The following is a 24,728-nucleotide window of genomic DNA, read 5'->3' as shown; positions in this document are numbered from 1 at the left end:
AACACCACAATTCAAAAGCATCAATTCTTCAGCGCTCAGCTTTCTTCACAGTCCAACTCTTATATCCATACATGACTACTGGAAAAACCATAGCCTTGACTAGACGGACCTTTGTAGGCAAAGTAATGTCTCTGCTTTTGAATATGCTATCTAGGTTGGTCATAACTTCCCTTCCAAGGAGTAAGCGTCTTTTGATTCCTATGTAATTTTCACATATCTTCCCCCAATCTAAAGATTTATCTTTTCATTTCTTAAGAATGCCTATTGGGAGTTCCTTGGTGGTCTAGTGGTTAGGATCTAGGACTTTCTCTGTTGTGGCGTGGTTTAATCTCTGGTTGGAGAACTGTGATCTTGCAAAAACTGTGTGGTGTGGCCAAAAAAAGAGCACCTTTTGAAGAGCAGAACTTTTTTCTTTTTTGGTTGTGTTGGGCCTTTGTTGCAGTGCAAGGGGGTTTTTTCTAGTTGCGGCGCACAGGCTCTATAGTTGCAGTGCTTGGATTTAGTTGCTCTGTGGCATGTGGGATCTTAATTCCTTGACCAGGGATTGAACCCATGTTCCCTACATTGGAAGACAAATTCTTAACCATTGGACCACCAGGTAAGTCCTTATAACTGTAATCTTAAAAATCAATATGTGTCGTCCACCTTTTTTTCTCTTTTTATTTCCAAAATATTTTGACTATTCTAGTTTCCTTGCATTTTCACATAAATTATAAAAATAGCTTATCGATGTCTATAAAAATTCCAACTAGTATTTTGATTGGAACTGCACTGAATCTACAGTTTAGGAAGAATTATAAAATTTTAACAGAATTGAATCTTCCAGTCTATGAATATGGTATACTTCTCCTTTTAAGTGTTTGTTCTTCAGTGTCTTATGGCTTTTGTTGTATTTTGTACACATTTTGTTACCTATGTCCTTAAGTATATTATGATTTTGGTGTTGCTATAAATGGTGCTTTAAAATTTTTATTATCCATTGTTTATTGCTAGTATATAGAAATAGGATAGATTTTTTTCATATTATTCTTTGTGATGTTGATTTTAAGTGTCAGCTTAAATGAATCAGAGGATAACCGGATGTCTGGTTAGACATTGCTTCTGGGTGTCTCTGTGACGCTTTTTCTACATGAGATAAGTATCTGAATTGTTGGGCATGGTAGATTGCCATCCTCAGTATGGGTGGACATCATCGAATCCACTGAAGGTCTGAATAGAACAAAAATGTGGAGGAAGGAGGAATTTGCTCCTTTTTTGCTGTCTTATTGACTGGGACGTCTCGTCTCATCTTAGATTGGTATTTATATCATCAACTTCCCTAGGTCTCAGGCCTTTGGACTCAGAGCTGAATTACATCACTGGCTTTTCTAAGTTTCCAGCTTATAGATGACAGATTGTGAGATTTCTCATCCTCCATAATCTTGTAAGCCAATTCCTCATATTAAATCTTCTTTTCTATCCTGTTGGTTCCTTTACTCTGGAGAATCCTGACTAATACAGCTGTGTATCCTGTGATATTGATAAACTTACCAGTAATAGTTCTAGTAGCTCTTTCTGTAGATTCTTCAATATATTTTACATTGATCGATTTCTGCATAGATAGTCATGTTGTCTGTGAATAGCTGCAGTTCATTTCTTATTTTTATATACTTTCATTTATTGTCTTATTACATTGATTGGGACCTCCAACATGATGTTGAATAGAAGTTACAAGACATCCTTGCATTGTTTCTGATTTTAGGAGGAAAGCATTCAGTCTTTCACCATTAAGTATGATAATAGTTGTAGATTTTATTTCTAGTGTACTGAGAGTTTTTTAAAAATTCTTATTTATTTTATTTGGAGGCTAATTACTTTACAGTATTGTGGTGGTTTATGCCATACATTGACATGAATCAGCTATGGGTATACATGTGGGCCCCATCCTGAACCCTCCTCCCACCTCCCTCCCCATCCCATCCCTCAGGGTTGTCCCAGTGCACTGGCTTTGAGTACCCTGTTTCATGCATTGAACTTGGACTGGTGATCTGTTTCACATATGGTAATATACATGTTTCAATACTATTCTCCTGAGAGTTTTTAATCATGAATGGATGCTGATTTTTGGGGGGGGGATTTTTTTTCTGGGTCTTTTGAAATGATTACATGTTTGTCTTAATTAGCTTATTTGTATTGTGAATTGCATTGAATTATTTTCAAATAATGAGCCCAGTATAAACCTTATTTGACTGTGACATATTACCCTTTTTATACACTGTTAGATTCCATTTGCTTTTTTTTTTAGCGGAATGAAGAATATTGGTTTTTCTTGGATTATCTTTGCTTGATTTTGGTATCAGGGAATACTGCCTTATAAATGAGTTAGTAAGCATTCCCTCCTCTTCTGTATTTTGATTCCTTATAGGCGTGGTAGAATTTGCCAGTGAAGTCATCTGGGTCTAGAATTGTTGAAATGTTTTTAACTACTAATTAATTTTTTAAAGAGACATGGGCCTATTTAGGTAATCTAGCTTTTCTTGAGTGAACTTTTGTAGTTTATATATTAAAGAGTTTGTCTATTTTGGGGTGTGTTTTTAGTAATATTCCTTTTTTATTCTTTCAATGTTTTTAGGGTCTTTAGAGATACAGGCATACCTCAGAGATATTTTGTATTTGGTTCCAGACCACCATAATAAAGTAAATACCACAGTGAAGCAAGTCACATGAATTTTTGGTTTTACAGTCAGTATACAGTATGTGTACACTATACTGTGTTCTATTAAGTGTGCAATAGCATTATGTCTAAAATTAAAATGAGCATATCTTAATTTAAAAGTATTTTATTGCTTAAAAAAATGATAACCATCATCAGAGCCTTCAGTAAGTTGTAACAGTCCTTTTCCTGGCGGAGGGCCTCGCCTCAGTGTTGATGGCTGTTGACTGATCAGGGTTGTGGTTGCTGAAAGTTGGGGTGGCTGTGGCAGTTTCTTAAAATAAGAGAACTATCAAGTCCACTGAATTGGTTGACTCTTCATTTCATGAACAATTTCTCTGTGACATTTAATGCTGTTTGATAGCATTTTACCCACAGTAGATCTTCTTTCAAAATTGGAGTCAGTCCTCTCAAACCCTGCCACTGCTTTAGCAACTAAGTTTATACAGTATTCTAAATTCTTTGTTGTCATTTCTACATTCTTCACAGCATCTTCATTAGGAATAAGTAGATCTCATCTTAAGAAACCACTTTCTTATGAGATTACAGCAATTTAGTCTCATTTTCAGTCTCCACTTGTAATTCTAGTTCTCTTGCTATTCCCACTGGTTGGGACTGCACTTTGAAAATTAGTACTTTAGCCTAATCCTTGAAATATCAGTCTTATTTGATAAACCTTTTAGCAGAAATTGTATGGTAGACGATCACAATTGATGTTCCCAAAGAGCAGATGGCCTGGTCTTCTGTGTTTTAAAGCTTTTTTGAGGTATAATTTACACAAAATTAACTCACTTTAAGTGTATAGTGTGATTAATGTCAGTAAATTTGTGTATTTGTACACCAGTGCCATAATTTAGTTGTTTTGTTTCTGTTTTTAAATTTATTTAACTGTGCTGGGTCTTAGTTGCAGCATGTGGGATCTAGTTCCCTGACCAGGTATCAAACCCAGGCCCCGTGCATTAGGAATATGGAGTCTTAGCCACTGGGTCACCAGGGAAGTCCCCCATAATTATTTTTAAATTGCATCATGCTAAAAGTTCCCTCACAATCATTTGCAGTCAATGTCAGCACTCAATTTCAGTCTGATGTAACCAGTGATCTGCTTTCTGTCTTTATGTTTATGCACTTCCTAGAAATTTCATATAAATGGGATGTATATGTAGTCAATGTGTTTGGCTTCTTTCAATTAATATAATAATTTTGACATTAATCCATGTTGTTGCTTATGTTGGTGCTTCTCTCCTTCTTGTAAGGTGTAGTGTTCTATAGTATGGACATACTTCATTTTGTTTATCCATTTGGAAATAGGTGTATATTTGTTTTCTTTTTCCACTTTTGGCTATTATGGAAAATGCTATTTTGAACATTCACATATAAGAGATGGCCCATGATTTTAACTAAAAAGAAGTTATAATATCTAAATGATATTTATATGTCATCTTTGTATTTTATAAAAAATACTTTTAATGTATTCTTATTTCCTAACTACTTATATTTCTAGTAATATAATTTTTGTACTGAATATATTTTATGTACTTGCAATTTTCTTAACTATTTTTGGTAATTTTTTTTGTGAAAATATTATAAATTGGTAAATGATACACTACACAAATTTTGTAAAATGTTTCTTTTGAGATAACAAAAAGTACTCTATAGATCTTAATCTTCATAAAACGGTATATCTGCTCTTGGTGATGGGTCAAATTCAGACCTAATTAAACCTGGAATAAAATAAATGTAAGACTGAAATAAAACTTTAACTTTTTAATATGAAAATGTTCAGATAAAGATAAAAGCAGAGAAAACTGTTAATGAACTCCCATGTACTTATCTTGGGCTTCCCCTTGTGGCTCAGCTGTGAAAAATCAGCCTGCAATGCAGGAGACACAGGATACTCAGGTTCAATCCCTTGGATCGGGAAGATCCCCTGGAGAAGGAAATGGCAACCTACTTCAGTATTCTTGCCTGGAGGATCCCATGGACAGAGGAGCATGGAGGGCTATAGTCCATGATATATGGACTCTCTCTTTGAGAGAGTTGGACAGGACTGAAGCACCTGAGCATGTTTACTGATGTTATCACTGAGTTTAGATGTTATCAGCCTGATCTATTCATCATAAAGTTTCCCTTAATTTTTTTTTCCCCCAAGGCTTTTGTTGCTAGAGCAGTTTTAGGCTCATGGCAAAATTTAGAGGAGGGTACAGAGATTTCACATTTACACCCTGACCCTAGCTTACTAGCTATTACCCATCTGGTGAAAGAGGTTGCCTCCTCAGAGCAACAGCCCACATCAGAGTGGTACGTTTGTTACTATTGATGAGCCTACGTTCACACATCATAATCAGCAAAAGTCCATAGTTACATTAGCATTTACTTTTTTTTTTTTTTTAGTTTCTGTTTTTCTTATTCTTTTAAAAGTTTTTAATTTATTTTTGGCTGTTCTGGCCCTTTGTTGCTGTGTGTGAGCTTTCTGTATTTGCAGTGAGTGGGGCCTACTCTAGTTGTGTGAGGGCTTCTCATTACAGTGGCTTCTCTTGTTGCTGAGCATGGGCCCCAGGCATGTGGGCTTCAGTAGTTGCCGCGTGTGGGCTCAGTAGTTGTAGCTCCTGGGCTTAGTTGCTCTGTGACATGTGGAATCTTCCCAGACCAGATATCAAACCCGTGTACCCTGCATTGGTATGAGGATTCCCTGGACCACCAGGGAAGTCCCAGCATTTACTCTTGGTGTTGTATATCCTGTTGATTTGGATAAATGTATAATGAGATGTAGTCATCATTATAGTGTCATATATAGCATTTATTTATCCACTTACCTACTAAACGACATGTGGTTGCTTCCAAGTTTGGGCAGTTATAAATAATACTGCTTTAAATATCCATGTGCAGATTTTTGTGTGGACGAAAGTTTTCAGCTCCTTTGGGTAAGTACCAAGGAGGATGACTCCTTGATGGTATGTAAGAATATGTTTAGTTTTGTATGAAACTTCCAAACTGTCTTCCAAAGTGGCTGTACCATTTTTCATTTCTACAATACCACCGTGAATGAGAGTTCCTGTTACTTCATATTCTTATCCGCATTTGTTAGTGTTGTCAGTGTTCTGGGTTTTGGCCAGTCTAATAGATGTGTTGCACAATCTCATTGTTGTCTTACTTTGCAGTTCCCTGATGATATCTGATGTGGAGTATCTCCGTGTGCTTTTTGCCATCTATATATCTTCTTTGGTAAGGCGTCTGTTAGGTCTCTGGCCCATTTTCTAATCAGGTTTTTGTTGTTATTGTTGTTGAATTTTGACAATCCTTTGTGTATCTTGGATAATAGTCCTTTATCATATGTGTGTTTTACAAATACTGTTTGACATTCTGTGGCTTGTCTTTTTATTCTCTTCAAAGTGTTGTTCTCAAAGCCGAAGTTTTTCCTTTTACAGAAGTTAGTATAACAATTATTTCTTTCATGGGTCATTAAATCTCTCCTCAGCATTTTACCAAATGATTTTAGCAGGTATTGATGAATATTTTCCTGATCCTCTATTTCACTAAAGTTGCAAAATAGTCGTCTTCTAATTTTGTTATTCCTTTTATGTTTCTTAACCTAGAATTCTGTAAGGAAGAATTTTTTCTTTTAATTAACTCTTTATTTATTCTGGAATTCAATTTACAAAAAAGACAGGTTAAATTCTTTTTTATTTTCTTGTATTCTATTGATCATTTTCAGAATAATGAGTTGGTGCCATAGCAGCCTAGAAATTTGATTAAGTTTTAAAGTAACCATTATGAACTCATGGGGTCTGTTTATTTGATGTTCTTAGGCCAATTCGGTCATTGTTTTGACTGGCAGTGTCTCCTAAAGTTTGCTGCTATGTCTTCATGAACCATGCTAATATTTTCATTTTTAACTTCATTGCTTTCTGGCTCAAGATTTTCTAGGCTTTTATAATACTTTGTGCTTCAGACTTTTTTTTTTTTAAAGGAGACTGATCAGTGGGAAGTGGAATTTAGAAGCCATAATCTAGATGCTAGGACACTTAGGATTTCTGGGTTGTTACTGCTCCTAGATCTTTGAATATTTCTTTTACAAGGGCACTGGATTTACCATATTTTTCAGTGTATGCTCCTACTTTTAACCCCTGAGATTGTGTATCATCTTACCATACAGAAAAATACCATTAACACAATTCAGTTAAGTTTTTCAGTCATTGGATGGGGATATACTTTTTCCTAGGTACAATTGTAGATCCTGGTGTACATATATAGATTGTGGCCCTTGCTTTCAGAGAAACACTGAGATTTACTGCTAGCATTTAATGGAAGATATATAAGAAAATAAATTTCAATTTAATGAATCTAAAAATAAATGGATAAAAATGCAGATGTGGCACAAAAAATAATTGATTAATGGTTAATTCTGTTGGCAGAAGATGTTTGAACAATGCTACACATTCCCAGAGAAAGTACTCAGGATTTGTGCTGGATTTTAAAGGAATGATGTGAGTCTAATTGGGTGTGAAAAGATGAGGGAAAGGGACTTTTAGATACAGGAAAAAGCATATGAAAAGATATGACACAAGAAAACAAGAACAACAGAAAATAGGAATAACAAGTAGGTTGCTATTTGGGGCGTCAAGACTGAAATGGAGAATGACAATAGAAGCAAAACTGAAGCACAATCAGGAGAGTATTATATGCCATGCTAAAGAGCCAATGCCTCTCCTAGAGGCAATGGGGAAAACCTGAAAATTTTTAAGTAGAAATGTGAAATGACCTAATTTGCTCCTCAGAATAATTATCCCGGCAACAGTAAAGATAATGGACTAGGAAGGAAAATACCAAGATAGTGAGACTAGGTAACAGAGTGGGTTAGTTCCCTTTTGAGTTTACAAACTTGTGTCTAAATAGTACTTGGAATGTATTAGGTACTCAGTAATATTTGTTGAGTGAACAAAAGTTTATTGTATGAATCAAAAGAAGTTGGTAAGTCTGAAGAAAAACCATGTAGAAATAGAGCCTGCAGTTTTGACACTTTAACTTGATTTGTTTGCTTGCTTACTTAGTGTTTTACCTTAAGATTTTCACAAACTAATTAATGAAAGCAACCCAACAGAAAAATAATCAAAAGGATATGAATGGCAAGCTCACACAAGGGAAATCTGAGTACTAACTGTATAAAAATATGCTCAACTTCACTAGTAGCCAAAGAAATGTGAATACCTTTTAAATCCCATGAGATGGAAAAGTATTTAAAAGTCTAAGCAAAACCTAGCCTTGACCAAGATAACTGCTAGTCAAAAGTATGAATTGGTGAAACCACTATAGAAAGCAGGTTGGCAAACAATATTTAGTAAACCAGACCATGCACATTGCACTTGACTCAGTATTTCCATTTCAGATATAAACCCTAGAGAAATACTCATACCTGTACAGAGACATTTTCAGCAATGTTTACTGCAGCACTATTGATTATACCAAAAATGTAAAAACACTGTCTTCAGGAGAATGAATAAATTATAATATTTGTATACAACATATTCTGCAGTGTAAGTGAATAAACCAAAGCTATATTAATAGAACTTGAATAATGGTCACAAACAAAATATTGACTGAAAAAGCCTGCAAAATGATATTATACTGTGATACCATTTATATCAAGTTAATTATGCAAAATAATATTATTACATATATAGATAAAAATATCAAATTTAAGAGCCTGGTTATCTCTGAGGAGGAAAAGCAAAATGGGATTAGGAAAGGTTATTAGGCATATTTTTCTTTAAAAAAAAAGTTTGAAACGAAGCAAAATTAAAATTTAGTTATCTAGATGATGTGTAGACAAGTGTTTTTTTGTTTTTAAATTCTTTCTTGTATATTTGAAATATTTCTAATGAAAAAAGTACTCTGAGAATAGAGAATTTCAGAATTATCCTTGTTCTCAGTAATAAAATAATTTTTCTAGCACTGAAATACTTTTAACAGCTTTTTTTTTTTTTTTTGGCAGATTTGACTGATGAATTAGCTCAGAAGCTGTTTGATGTTTCAGAAGTATCTTCAGCAACAATGGCCCGTTCATTGCCCACAGCAGTTCCAGAATCTCCCAGAATTTACCCTGCAAGGACACCCAAGACACCACGAACACCTCGATTACAAGATCCAAATAAAACACCAAGATTTTATCCTGTTAAAGAACCCAAAGCCATTGATGTAAAGGTACACAGAACACCAAAAATATAAAGCCTACATTTTGTATACTTCACCATTACAAAATGAGACTTTTTTAGTTTCTATCACAATAAAAATTTGTATTTTAAGTTACAGGAATTTGTTAAAAAAAAAAAAAGATATTTTACCATAGTGATGTCTTCTCAGGTTAAGGAATAACTTCTTTACAATCAGATCAGTTCAGTCGCTCAGTCATGTCTGACTCTTTGCCACCCCATGAATCGCAGCACGCCAGGCCTCCCTGTCCATCACCAACTCCCAGAGTTCACTCAGACTCACATCCATCGAGTCAGTGATGCCATCCAGCCATCTCATCCTCTGTCGTCCCCTTCTCCTCCTGCCCCCAATCCCTCCCAGCATCAGAGTCTTTTCCAATGAGTCAGCTCTTCGCATGAGGTGGCCAAAGTACTGGAGTTTCAGCTTCAGCATCATTCCTTCCAAAGAAACCCCAGGGCTGATCTCCTTCAGAATGGACTGGTTGGATGTCCTTGCAGTCCAAGGGACTCTCAAGAGTCTTCTCCAACACCACAGTTCAAAAGCGTCAATTCTTCAGCACTCAGCCTTCTTCACAGTCCAACTCTCACATCCATACATGACCACAGGAAAAACCATAGCCTCGACTAGATGGACCTTTGTTGGCAAAGTAATGTCTCTGCTTTTGAATATGCTATCTAGGTTGGTCATAACTTTCCTTCCAAGGAGTAAGCGTCTTTTAATTTCATGGATAGTGTTAATTAAAGATGATCAGAAGGTGTAATAAAGAATCATTTTAAGCTGTGTTTTCTTTAATCCTTGTATTGAAACCTTAGCCTTGCTAAGTTTTGTAACTTGTGTGTGAGATGTTTGAGTTTTGTGACTTCATATGATTTCATAATGTGTCATCCACAGTATGAAAATGTTTGAGTTGGTTTATAGTCAGAGGGTTTTAATTTACTTGTGAGGTTCACACTACTGAAAGTAATTGCAATGTTTGACTTCTTTTTCCTTAGAGTCCAAGAAAGAGAAAAACAAGACATAGTACAAATCCCCCTCTAGAGTGTCATGTTGGTTGGGTAATGGACTCCAGAGATCACGGGCCAAGAACATCCTCTGTCAGGTACTGTATCTGTCAAACATTGCTTTGTTCTTGATTTTAAGTTCACTGGAAACAGTTACTAATTAGATATTTGGGAACATTTAAAAATTGATACATTAGCAAATTATAGAACAATGAAAATAGTAAAAAGAAGCCAAAGAAGAGGAAATAAGTTTACAATAAGTATGTTAAGGAATAATTCAGTAGTATAGGTTTTTTTCCCCCTTTTGAAGTAATTTCCACAAATGTGTACTCTTAGATTAATAATATTTAGGTCTATTAAAGTTATTATCTTTGGAAAGATTCCAGATATTTTATGGCATAGTAGGTTCTTAGTGAGTTAATGTGCTAAACAATCTGCTCAAACTATGTAAAGGATATGGAAATAAAACACATTAATATTTTAGAGTTTTTCCTTTGGGGAAAAATAGATTAGCTGATTATTTTTCTTTTAGCTTTAATTTTACAAAAGATTATTATTTATCTCAAAAGAGATGACAGAGCTAACTTTTACTATGCCTGTTAAGTACATTATAAAAATATGGTTATGCTATGTCCTATACAGAGGTGAGTTACTATTGCTTTGTGTTTCTTGAAAACCTGTCTTGCGTTTGAATAGATATTTTCAGAATAATTATACTTTCTAATTGGAAAATGAGTTTTAGGAAAACAAGTCTCTTTTGACTGATTACTATAACGGAAGAATTAGTTTTATTCAAAGAAAAACTAGAGAGTTTATCATGATCTGAAAATCTCCAAGTATTTTTTTCCAGGGATATTCATGTGGTACTTTGCATTTTGTTCTCATTAGATATATTTTCCTTAAAAGATAAAATGTCTATATGCTCTTCTTGCACATCTGTTGTCTGCTGCTGGTGCTGCTGCTGCTAAGTCGCTTCAGTCGTGTCTGACTCTGTGCGACCCCATAGACGGCAGCCCACCAGGCTCCCCCTTCCCTGGGATTCTCCAGGCAAGAACACTGGAGTGGGTTGCCATTTCCTTCTCTAATGCATGAAAGTGAAAAGTGAAAGTGAAGTCACTCAGTCGTGTCCGACCCTCAGCGACCCCATGGACTGCAGCCTACCAGGCTCCTCCGTCCATGCGATTTTCCAGGCAAGAGTACTGGAGTCTACTTACAGTTATTTTGTATTCTAAGTCATTTTCAGAGTTTGTTTCTTTATTATTTTTTTTTGGAGGAGTATGTTTAGAGATCAGTAGATAATGATGAAAAATGTTGCACTGATACATAGCAGAGAAGACGATATATATAGTCCCTGCCTTTACAGACCTTAATTCAAAGATGGCAGACAAGTATGTAATTACTATAATGAGAGGTGAATTTTTTTAATTGACTTACCTTGTAGAGTTTTAGTTACAAGCAAAATTGAGTGGAAGGTACAGAGTTCCCTTATACCTTTTGCATCCCCTGCCTCCCTCACCACAACCTTCCCCGCTATAAACATTCATATCTTTTTTAAAAATTTATGTATTTTTAATTGAAGGATTATTTAATTGCTTTAACATATCTTTGGACCATCTACATTAATGTAAGTATTGATTGTATTTAAATCTGTCATCTTATATTCTATTTGTCTCATCTATTCTTTGTTCTTTTTTCCTACTTTCTTTTGGATCAGCTTAGTTTTTGTAATGATTCTGTTTTATCTCTACTATTGGCTTGTATCTCGGTTTATAGTGTACATTGTAACATATCCTTTTAATGATGTATCCTTTTAAATGATACATCATTACATGTATAGGATAAGAACCTTACTAAAGTTCCATCTCCTCCCATCCTTTGTTATTATTATTTTTTAGACAATTAGGTTTTAAAGCAATTAACAGGAAAAAGGAAGTTTTAAAAATATTCTCATTTTTACCATTTACAATGCTCTTCATTTCTTAAATATTTCTTGTGCAGATATTTTGGCAATGAATTCTGTTAGCTTTCATTTAACAAGAAATGTTTAATAAAAAATTAAATTGAATTTAAAAGTAAAGCTGAAAGAAATTGAATGTTTAATTCATTTAAAATAACTGATAAATATTCTATATTAACATAAATAAACATTTTTATGAAATATAGTTCTCAAAAAATTCCTGAATAGAGTAGTATTTGTCTTAAAGTTTTACATATTTTTTAATGTTTTGTTTTATATGAGATAACTGGATACTCATATGTTTCTATATTGTCTTGTCATTTGTGGGGTTTTTTTGTTGTTGAAATAGAATAATAAAATCTGGGGAAGGGAGACATGTTTTAATAGCCTTTTCAGATAATTGAAATTTATTCTTCTTTGATATTATCCAAAGTAGGTATTCTTCTTTGATGTTATCCAAAGTTGAACAAGTGGTAGTTTTTTAGAAGTTAGTTGCAATGTGGAGTCTGAAACCATATGTCAATGACTTTCTTATACTCAGTGAAGTTTTCATACTCTGTTACATTAAAAGCCACTGGACTTCTTCCACTTTGAATGGCTCTTTTGTCATGCATGCTTTTGTAACATCATGAATCATTGGTCACCTGGTAAACTTGATTAACTTAGTTATGCAGACTTCTAAATGATGAAATATCTCAAAATACAATTTCAAAATAATCACATTTTAAAAAGTAACCCCTGAGAAGGAGAAGGAGGAAAAGAGGAGGGGGAAGAGGAAGAAAGAGAAAAAAGAGAAGAAAGAGAGAAGGAAACACCATGAATGTCCAACAATAGGGCACCAGTTACACATATTGCTTTCCACAGATACAAAAAAGAACTCTGCAACCATTAAAAAGTTATTTCTGGCTAGCTTACAGTGTTTTCTTAAGAGGACCCCTAGAGAAAATACAACCAACACAGAATGAATGAGTATATCACACGTGCCTGACACACAGCGTTAAAACACGCAGCGTTAAATATGTGATGGAGAGAGGAAGGCCAGCTGGTGGGCAGGCACTGAGGAGTACACACAGTTCTGGATGTTTATTGAAATAAGGCCTCAAAACTGCAAGTGCAGAAGGAATATTTTCAAATCTCATGATAGAGACCCCGTGAGGGCCGTAGCATCTATCAAAGGGGATGTTGAAACCCCCACCAGGTGGAAGAAGTTAACTGTGTGCTGCCCATAAGCGTAGATACCCCATACCCATTGGAACCAAAATTAACTCCTGATACCTCACCACCAACCAGTCAGCAGAATGAGAACTAGCTGATCATGTACCCCACAATCCCCCACCCTCACCTTTTTTTTGTTGTTATTGTTGAAGTATAGTCAGTTTACAGTATTGTGGCAATCTCTGCTGTTCGGCAAAGTGACTCAGTTGCACATATATATGTGCTGCTGTGCTGTGCACGGTTGTCGTGTGCTACTCTTTGCGACCCTGTGGTCTGTAGCCTGTCAGGCTCCTCTGTCCCTGGAATTTCCCAGGCAAGAACACTGGAGTGGATTACCATTTCCTCCTCAAGGGGATCTTCCTGGCCCAGGGATCGCGTCTCCTGCATTATCAGGGAGATTCTTTACCATTGAGTCACCTGGGAAGCCTGTTATACATTCTTTTTTTTTTTTTTCATATTTTCCCTTATGGTTTATCCCAAGCAGTTGGATATAGTTCCCTGTGCTATACAGTAGGACCTTGTTGTTTATCCATTTTAAGTGTAATAGTGTGCATATACCAACCCCAAACTCCCAGACCATCCCTCTTGCTCCCTCCTTCTACCTTGGTAACCACGTATCTGATCTTGGTCTGCCTCACCCTGTCTTTGAAAACCTTTCCCTGAAAGCCATAGGGGAGTTCAGGTCTTTGAAGCATTAACTTCCTGCATGCCTTGCTTGGTGCCTTAAACACACTAAGGAGAGTAATGTCAGGCAGATAACAGAGTGGGAAGGAATAGGTAGGTATCTGTCTAACCACTTAAACAACAATTATATTTTCAGAAATTGTCTGTATTGACAGTTTTGGAACTTTACAGTCTTTTTAAACACTTAAAGCTTCCAGAGGAAAGCATGTTGGGTAACTTGTCAATATTGGTTGATATCAGCCTTTTGTGTAGTAGCAGCTGTCTATCTTCCACCACCCCCAGCCCTGTGACCGGCATTTGGGAAGATGGCAACCCCCACTCTGGTATGGCTTGCTGGATCCAAAATAGGCAATGAAGACCTTGTCCTTCAAATATTGGAGTTTGTATTTTGACTGCTAACTGCCTCTGATCAACAAAGTACAGACAGAGTCTGGTGGCCATTGTTTCATCCATGAATGTCTTTTTTTGTTTTTGTTTTGACATTCAAAAGCAACCACTAAAGAGGGAAATTTAGAAAACTATCACCCATGCCCAAGAAAAGATGTAGGCTCAGAAAAAGATCTAAGAGACTTTAAGCTTTCACCTCAGACTTACCTCAGCACAGAATTACCCTACAAAAATTGAGAAAAAAAACAAAACAGCAAATGCTGGGCAAGAGGGAGAATTTGATTTCCAGAGTTACCACAGTATAAGATTCAAATTTTCATTGTTAACAAAATTATGTCCATTTGAAGGAATAAAATTAATTGATGAAAAATGTACCTAATGAAGCTCCCATTCCCATTTTTCTTAATCAGAGTCTTTAAAACTAAAGAGTTAAATAAAGGAAGATATAGACAAAGATAGCAAAGCAGTGTATGAAGAAAACAAGATTATCGAGAGAGAGAAATTATATAAAGGAACCAGAAAGGAATTCTGCAGCTGAAAATACAGTAACTAAAAAGAAAAATATACCAGGGGGTTCAAAAGTAGCTTTCATCAAACAGAAAGAAAAAAATAAGCAGACTTAAAGATAGAACAGTTTAAATTATCAAATCTGAGGAACAAAAAGAACGAAGAAAAGTCAAGCAGTATCTAAGGGATCTGTCAGATACGTGAACTAGACCAGTACACACACTGTGGGAATCTCAGAAGGAAAAGAGAAAGGGGGCAAGAAGAATATTTGAAAGAATAGTGGCTCCCAACTTGATGGAATACATGAATCTACAGATCTGATAAGCTTAATGAACTTGAAGTAGGATAAACCAGAAGAGACTAACTTCAAGACACTTTATAATCACACTATTGAGAACCAAAGACAAAGAGAAAATCCTGAAAGCAGCACAAGAGAAGATACTCATCATATACAAGGGATCCTTAGTAAACGTATCAGCCAATTTCTCAGCAGAATCCTTGTAGGCCAAAAGCCAGTAAACTGATATATTCAAAGTGCAGGGGGGAAAAACCTGTCAACTAAGAATTCCTTATCTGGCAAAATTGCACTTCAAATTTGAGAGACAGAGATAAAGTCTGAAGGGGAAAAAAAAGAAACAAAAGGTACATTGATTTAGAAAAAAGGAATAAAACTGTCTTTGCTCACAGATGACATTATTGTTTATATAGAAAGTCATAAATAATCAGGTTACGTGGTTAATATACAAATGTGAATCACTTCCCTATGTACCGGCAATGAACTGGTAGAATTTGAAATTAAGGGCAAAATACTATTTGCATTATCACCCTGCCCAAAATATGTACAAGATCTATATGAAGAAAAGTATAAAACTGATGAGAGGAATTAAAAAAAAAACTAAATAAATGGAGTTATATTCCATGTTCATGGATAGAAAGAGTACTGTTAAGATGTCAGTTCTTCCCAACTAGATCTACATATTCAAAACAATTCCAATAAAAAAAATCCCAGGAAGTTATTTTGTGGATTTTAACAAACTGATTCTTAAAGTTTTTGTGGAGAAGCAAAAGACCCAGAACAGCCAACATGATATTTAAAAAGAACAAAGTTAGAAAATTGATATTACCTGGCTTCAAGACTTACTGTAAAACTACAGTGATCAAAACAGTGTGATATTGGTGAAAAATTAGATAAATATATGAATGGAACAAACTAGAGAGCCCAGAAGTAGATCCACATAAATAAAGTCAAATGGTCTTTGACAAAGGAGCAAAGGCAATACAGTGGACCAAAGATAATCTTTTTAATTAATGGTGCTTAGCACAATTGGACATTCATATGTAAAAAAGTCTAAACATTGATCTTATATGCTTCTCAAAAACTAACTCAAAGTGGATCAGAGACCTCACATAACTATAGAACTCCTTGAAGATAACAGGAGAAAATCTACGATCCTGGGTTGGTTGTTGACTTTTTAGATATGATGCCAAAAGTGAAGTTTGTGAAGGAAGAAATCAAGAAGCTGGACTTAATAAAAGTGGAAAACTTTCGCTCTATGAGTGACACTGCCAAGAGAATGAAAAGACATGCCACAGAGTGGCAGAAAATATTTATAAACTACACATCTGAGAAAGGACTATTGTCTGTGATATACAATAAAACTCATCAATAAAGCTCTTAAAGAACTCTTAAAACTCAACAGTAAAACAAAACAAAAAAAAAATTAAAAAGCACCTGTTAGAAAATTGGCCAAAGACCTAACAGACACCTCACCAAATAAGATATACAAATGGCAAATAAGCACATGAAGATACTCCATCCACATCATATATTATCAGGGAATTGGAAAAGTGAGACAGCAATGAGATTGTACAACACACCTGTTAGAATGGCCAAATCCAGAACACTGACAACACTAATAAATGTTGGTGAGAATATGGATTAACAGGAACTCTCATTCACTGGCAATATTTTGGAATCTAAAATGGTACAGCCATTTGGAAGATAGTTTGGAAGTTTCTTACAAAACTAAACATACTCTTACATAGCATCTAGCAGTCACCCTCCATGGTACTTACCCAAAGGAGCTGAAAACTTATGTCCACATGAAAATCTGTGCATGGATATTTAAAGCAACTTTATTTATAATTGCCCAAATTTGGAAGCAGCCAGGATGTCTTTCGGTAAACTGTGATATATCCAGACAATGAAATAATATTTGGTAGTAAAAAAGAAATGAGCTATGAAACCATGAAAAGACATGGAAGAACCTTAAATGCATATTACTAAGTGAAAAGGCTACACACTGTAAAATTCCAACTATTTGACATTCTGGAAAAGGAAAACTATGGATAGAAAGACTGTTTTTTTTCTAGGGGTTGAGGGGAAGGAGAGATGAATAGTTGGAACTCGGGATTTTTAGGCTGTGTATGACACTGTAATGATAGCTACTTCTTGTTATAAAGTATAGAATGCACAGCACCAAGAGTAAAGGCTAATATAACTGTGAACTTGGGGTGATTATAATGTCAGTGTGGATTGGTCAGTTGTAACAAATGTTACTACTCTGGTGGTAGATGTGCTGGATGTTGATAGTGGAGGAAGCCATGGTCTGGGGAGCAGGGAGTATAGATGGTATAAGGGAAATCTCTATACCTTCCATTCAGTTTGCCATAATGCTAATGTTTCTTTAAAAGATAAAGTATTCATTAAAAAAAAAAAAAAAAAAGCTGAAGGAGTTTGTTACCACTAGATTTGCCCAGTAAGAAATGCTAAAGGTAGTCCTCAGTTTGACATGGACACTTGACAGTAACGTGAACACATATGAAGAAAGAAGCAATTTTGGTAAGAGTTTTACTGTAATTTAACTTATAACTCCACTTTTTACTTTCTGTGTCATTTTAAAAGACAAATAACTTTTAAAAAATTACTGCTTTGTTATATACTATATAAAGATTTAATCAGTAACAGAAAGTAGGGAACAGATATGTATAAGAGTAGAGTTTTTGTTAATTATAATCCTCATGACTACCACAAAGAAAATATCTATAGATCATATATAAGAGGAAATGAGAAGAGAGTCAAAATATTTTATTCAGAAGGAAAAGAAGCAACACAAAAGTTAGTAAGAGGAAGTGAAGGACAGCAAATCTATAAGGCATATAGAAAACTAATAACAAAATGGCAGGTCCCTCCTTACCAGCAGTTACTTTAAATATGAATAGCCTTCATTTTCCAATTAGAAGACAGAGATTGGTAGAATGGTAAAAAACATGATCCAACTATATACATCTACAGAGACTCATATTAAATTCAAAGACACAAATAGATTGAAAGTGAAAGGATGGTAAAAGATGTACATTTGAGAGAGCTCGGATAGCTGTTTTAATATCAGACAAACTATAAGAAAAATACAAGAGATAAGGACATTATTTATTAATAGAAGGTTCAATATAGAAGACATAGCATTTATGTAACTAATAACAGCCCCTCAGGAGATATATGAAACAAAAACTGACAGAAATAAGAGGAGAAATAAACATTCTGTAAGCATAATTGAAGATTTCAATACCCTGCTTTCAATAATGCATAGATCAACCAACCCAATATAAAATGATAAAATAGAGTACACGAACAACATTATAAGGCAATTAGACCTAACACATTTAAAAATTTTTCACCTAACAATAGCATGTGAATAGTGTGAAAGTCTCTCAGCCATGTCCGACTCTTTGCGACCCCATGGACTATACAGTCCATGGAACTCTCCAGGCCAGAATACTGGAGTGGGTAGCCTTTCCCTTCTCCAGGGGATCTTCCCAACCCAGGGATCGAACCCAAGCCTCTTGCATTGCAGGTGAATTCTTTACCAGCTAAGCCACAAGGGAAGCCCAAGTATACTGGAGTGGGTAGCCTATCCCTTCTCCAGCAGATCTTCCCGATCCAGGAATGGAACCAGGGTCTCCTGCATTGCAGGCGGATTCTTTACCAACTGATCTATCAGGGAAGGCCGTATCACCTAACAATGGAAGAATACAAGTTCTTAAGATCACGTGGGGCATTCACAATAGACTATATGTTTGACCAGAACAGAATTTCTAATAAATTTTAAAAGAGGTATCACACAAAGTATCTTCTCTGACAACAATGGGATGTTAGAAATCCCTAACAGAAGGAAAATGAAAATTCACAAATATGTAGAAATTAAATAGCATATTCTTAAGTACCCCGTGGCAACCCACTCCAGTACTCGTGCCTGGAAAATCCCATGGATAGAGGAGCCTGCAGTCCATGGGGTCGCTAAGAGTCGGACAAACTGAGCAACTTCACTTTCACTTTTCACTTTCCTGCATTGGAGAAGGAAATGGCAACCCACTCCGGTGTTCTTGCCTGGAGAATCCCAGGGACGGGGGAGCCTGATGGGCTGCTGTCTATGGGGTCGCACAGAGTCGGACACGACTGAAGCGACTTAGCAGCAGCAAGTACCCCATGGGTCAAAGAAGAAATTACAGTGGAAATTAGAAAATACATTTGACCCTCCATATCTTGGATTTCTCATCCATGAAGGAAAAAAAAGAAGATGCAAGAAACTCAAATCAGAAATGAAAATGGAGGCATTATTACTGACATTACAGAGATAGAAGGGATTCTAAGAGAATACTATGAACAAATTGTTATATATCAAATTACATAACCTAGAATAAATTCTTGAAACACATAAATTACCTAAACTAATTTAATAAAAAATAAAAAATTCAACCCACCTATAAGAAATAAAGAGATTGAATCAGTAATCAAAAACCTCTAACAAAATTCTGAATCAAATGGTTTCGCTAGTGAATTCTACCAAATATTTGAAGAAGAGTTAGCACTAACTCTCCTCAGACTCTTTCAAAGAACTGAAGAGAAGGGAATAGTTATTCTATTGAGGCCTGCATTACCCTAATACCAAAACCAGATAAAGGCATCACAAGAAAATAAAATTATATACCAGTATCCCTTATAAATAAATGCATATGTCCTCAAAAAATATTAGCAAATTAAATCTAACAGTGTATTAAGAGGATTATTCACCATGACAAATAGGATTTATCCCAGTAGTATGTGATTCAATATAATGTAAGGAAACCAATGAAACCAATATAATGCATCATATTAATAGAACCAAGGGGAAAAACTATGTAATCATTTCAACTGACATGGAAAAGTTATTTGATACAATCCACTGTCCTTTCATGATTAAAAAGTCTTAGAATGCTAAAATTAGAGGGAAAATTCCCCAACATGATAAAAGATATTTATGAGAAACCCATGGTGGGCCTTATACTCTGGTGAAAGGCTAAAAGCTGTCATCCTAAGATCAGGAATAAGACAGGGATACATGCTTTTATCATTGGTATTCACTGTTATGCTGGAATTCCTGTGTACAAAATAGACATAAATCAGTTGTCTTTCTATATGCAGCACTGAACAATTTGAAAAAGAAATTCAGAAAGCAATTCTATTTACATTAGCATCTTAAAAAGATAAATACTTAGGAATAAATCTAACCAAGGAAGCAAAAGACACACACTGAAAACTAAAAAATTTTAGTAGACCTAAATAAATGGAAAGACAGCCCATTTTCATGGATAGGAAGACTTAACATTGTTAAGACATTATTACAGTTCTAAGTGATCTATATATATTTGACCCAGTCCCTGCAAAAATGGAAAAAGCTTATCCTCAATTTTTTATAAAATTGCAGGGAACCCTGAAAAGCCAAAATGACCTTTTAAAAAAATAAAATCGAAGGACCAACACTTGCCAACTTTGAAAGTTACTACAAGGATACAGTAATTAAAACAGTTTGGTCTTGGCTTAAGGACAGACATGTAGACTAATGGAACAGAAAAGAGTCTAGAAATAAACACTGTCGTATATGGTCAGTTTATTTTCTACAGTGGTGCTGTTCAATGAAAGAGAGGATCATCTTTTTAACAAATGGTGCTGGGAAACTGGATATCCAGTGTGTAAAAGGATGAGATCCATACTTTATACCAGATACAAAAAAATTAACTGAAATGGATTGAAGACATAAACCTAAGAGCTAAAACTATAAAACTCTTAGAAGAAAACATAGGGGAACATCTTTATGATGCTAGATTTGACAGTAGTTTCTTGAGCATGACACCAAAGCACAGGCAATAAAAGAGAAAAACAAATTTTACTTCGTCACAATTATGCACTTTTGTATAAAAAAAGAATACTATCAACGTGGAAAGACAACCTACTGAATGTGCTATGCTTAGTCACTCCATCGTGTCCGACTCTTTGTAACCTCATGGACTGTATGTAGCCTGCCAAGCTCCTCTGTCCAAGGGGATTCTCCAGGCAAGAATACTGGAGTGGGTTGCCATGCCCTCCTCCAGGGGATCTTCCCCACCCAGGTATCGAACCCAGGTCTCTGCATTACAGACAGATTCTTTACCATCTGAGCCACCAGGGAAACCCACCTAGTGAATAGGAGAAAACATTTGCAAATTATATATCTGAAAAGGGGGTTAATAGTCTGAGAAAATCTTCAACAACTTCAACACACACACACAAGTTGCTCAGTCATGTCTGACTCTTTGCGACCCCATGGATTATAGCCCACCAGGCTCCTTGGTCCTCCTGAGAAACCAACAGTTCTCGCACTATGATCTTGGACTTCAGGCCTCTAGGACTGTGAGAATAGAAATTTCTATTGTTTAAGCCACCCAGTCTGTGGTATCTTGTTATGGCAGTTGAGCTAATACAGATGTGTATAATCAAAAAAATTGAAAGTAAGTGTTTGTGTGGATGTGGAGAAATGGAAAACAGTTTGGCATTTTCTCAAAATGGTAAAACAGAATTACCATATGACCTAGGTATTTTACTCCCAAATCTATATCTAAAAGATATGAAAAGTGTCAGTTGAACAGATATTTTTATGCCCATGTTTATAGAAGCAGTATTCATAATAGCCAGAGGGTAAAAACAATACCTAGTCCATCAACATATGACTAGATAACACAATAGGTATATACATACAATGGAATGTGGTTCAACCATAAAGAATAATGAAATTTTGATTTAAGCCTCGATATGAATGGTCCTTGAGAACAAACATGCTTAGTGATACAAGGCAGACTCAGAAGGATGAATTTAGTATGCTTCCACTTATATGAGGTACCTAGAATAGTCAAATTTCAAAGACAAAGTAGAATAGAATTTATTGGGGGCTACAGGGAGAGGGAAAGTATTATTCATTATTTAATGAATAGAGTTTTTGTTGGGGATTATAAAGAAGTTTTTGTTGGAGATAGTAGTGATATAACGTGAATATTTAATACTGATGAGCCACTACACTTAAGAATGATTAAAATTACAAATATCATATATATTTTACAACACACACAAAGTCTTAAAAAAAAAAAAAAGCCACTGATTTCATTAGGTAAGTGTTTAGATATGAGTGGAAACTACTAGGCTTATGGTAACAAATAAAAAGTTTCCAAAATCCTTATTTTTGCATGAAATTTTGATTTTTCCTCAACATTTTGTTGAGGAAATAAACAGGTTCATGTTTTCATTTTCAAGGAAATGCCTGTGCCAAAACAAAGTCTGAATAACTAAGTTGTTGTTTAATCTTCTAATTAAAAATGGTATTCCATGAAAAAAATCAGCTAGTCCAGGTCACAACTTTTTTTCAGGAATGCTTTGACTTAGTACAACAATCATAGTACTGCTGTAACAAATATGCCATAGACTGAGGAGCTTAAATAGCAAGTGTTTATTTCTCACAGATCTGAGATTTAGGTGCCCACAGATCCTGTGTTTGGTGAGGGCCTGCTTCCTAGTTTGCTCATGACCATCTTGTTGTATCCTCACATAGCAGAGAGCTGAGAGAGCGGGAAGTACTCTTATATCTCCTCTCGTAAGGGCACTAATCCCACTCATGAAGGCTCTGCCATCATGACATATTTACTCCTAAAACCATCACATTGGGGGTTAGCAAGTCAACGAACAGTCCATAACAACAACCTGATCATACTTTGATATGCTTCAAAAGTGCTTTTCTCCTCCTGATTGTTATAATAAACACATAGAATGAAATTTACCATCTTAACCATTTTTAAGAGTACAGTTCAGCAGTGTTAAGTATACTTGCATTGTTGTGAAACATCTCCAGAACATTCTCATTTTGCAAAACTAAAGCTTCTGTCCCATTTTGTCACACACAGTAAGATGTACTCAAGTGTTGATAGTTCATAAAGTTAATTTTGTTTGCTTCATCAAGGATCTCTTAAGATAAAACTGGCAAAAGAAAAAAATTCAAGTATTACATAGCAGTGAATAATACAACCAGTAGTAAGTAAGGTTTGGTGCCAATGCTTCAGTTTGCATCAGCAGTTTTATACACCGTTGCTTTAGTACCATCAGTATAAATGTGAACACAACGAAGAGGGCAAATAATGTCTAGAATTTTGAAAATAGTTTTGACCTTGCAGGCTTTCTGAAAGGTTCTTGGAAACCCCTCTAAGTATCTGCAGACCACATATTGAGAACCAGTGATGTAAATCAGTTTTAGGAAGATCACTTTGGTGACAGCATAGAGGAAGGAGGTTGGAAAAACCCAGACACCAGTTAGTTCAAGTGAAAGGAGGAAAGCCTCAATTTGAATAATAGAGTGAAGATGAAAAGGAAAAGATGGATATAGGTGAAATTTTCAGAGGTGAAATTGATTTACAGAGTTGTAGGTATGTCTTTAGGATAATGAAAATATTGTCTGTGTGCTGGATTTTATTCCTCATTTCTACTTTTTCAATTTATGTTATTAACCTAATTACTCATAAAAATTGAAAATTTCTCCAGGACCATAAGAAAAAAATAAATATAAACTAAATTAACAGATCTGGAAAAGAGGAGTAAGCTAGCTGGTCAGTTATCTGCTTCTACTTACTGTTTCAGTTTGAGGATTTATGACCATGTCCTTTATCTACTTCTGAATTAACCCATGTGTTGAACATGAGTAGCTATATATCATTAGTTTAGGAGAGTTTTAGGGGCTAATGCCTTCACTGTTCAGACTCTCAGTAACAAACAGTGCAAATTGTTTTAAACACTTGGTTCTCGATATTTCAGTTTGAAGGTTTTTTCCCCCCTCCTCAAACAGCAGTTCAAATGCTTCGCCTTCAGAAGGTGCACCACTAATAGGAAGTTACGGATGTACTCCTCATTCATTCCCCAAGTTCCAGCACCCTTCTCATGAACTTTTGAAGGAAAACGGCTTTACCCAACAAGTGTACCACAAGTATCATAGAAGATGCCTAAGTGGTAAGATGCTTTCCTTTATATAGTCATCTTTATGATTAAAACATAATTGTAAAAAATTCAAGTTGTAACATTTAGTATCAGGTTAAAATATTCTTTTGTTTTGTTTTAATTACCTTAAATATTTTTATATATTCTTTATTCATGTATTTTATAGTTTAGATACATTAGGGAATAAACTTTACTGTGTTCTCATTACTATTGACAAATGCTTAAACTTGAGCAATGAGTCAGAAAAATGATTCTTTGTTTAGAAGAAACCCAAATATGTTTTGGGGATTAATGTATTTCAGCTTTCTTTATTTTATGCTGTATAAAATTTCTGCCATTTTGACTTTTTTCAGAGAGAAAACGCTTGGGAATTGGCCAGTCCCAAGAAATGAATACCCTCTTTCGTTTCTGGTCCTTTTTCCTCAGAGATCACTTCAATAAAAAAATGTATGAGGAATTTAGACAACTTGCTTGGGAAGATGCAAAAGAAAATTACAGGTCAAATATTTTCTCCTATTTTTACACTTGGAGGGAGTTTTTATTTTTTAAAGTTAATTTATTTTTGTCTGAACTAGGTCTTCATTGCTATGCATGGGCTTTCTCTAGTTGCACCAAGTGCATGGGCTTCTCACTGCAATAGCTTCTCTCGTTTCGGTGCACAGGCTCTAGTTCAAATGGCTCAGTAGTTGTGGCTCACGGGCTTAGTTGCCCCGTGGCATGTGGGATCTTCCTGACCCAGGGATAGAATCCATG

The 24,728-nt window shown here is 35.3% G+C and overlaps 1 protein-coding gene across 4 annotated transcripts in view; it reads left to right on the top strand.

The window, feature by feature from the left end:
- The window catches only part of LARP1B (La ribonucleoprotein domain family, member 1B), a 135,094-nt gene that overhangs the window by 94,335 nt on the left and 16,031 nt on the right, over positions 1-24,728 (top strand). For 3 of the 4 annotated variants that reach the window (XM_010860241.1, XM_010860242.1, XM_010860240.1), the window contains exons 13-16: positions 8,682-8,890; positions 9,892-9,998; positions 23,827-23,987; positions 24,329-24,473. In XM_010860241.1, coding sequence (XP_010858543.1) covers positions 8,682-8,890; positions 9,892-9,998; positions 23,827-23,987; positions 24,329-24,473 — 622 coding nt within the window. Of the gene's footprint in view, positions 1-5,850; positions 5,915-8,681; positions 8,891-9,891; positions 9,999-23,826; positions 23,988-24,328; positions 24,474-24,728 lie in introns of those variants that run through there. The other variant, XM_010860244.1, reaches the window with a different exon arrangement.

This window comes from Bison bison, unplaced genomic scaffold, assembly GCF_000754665.1.
Source record: "Bison bison bison isolate TAMUID 2011002044 unplaced genomic scaffold, Bison_UMD1.0 scf7180017864465, whole genome shotgun sequence".
Lineage (NCBI taxonomy): Eukaryota > Metazoa > Chordata > Mammalia > Artiodactyla > Bovidae > Bison > Bison bison.
The sequence above is the reverse complement of the archived record's forward strand: the minus strand, read 5'-3'. Positions and strand labels throughout refer to the sequence as shown.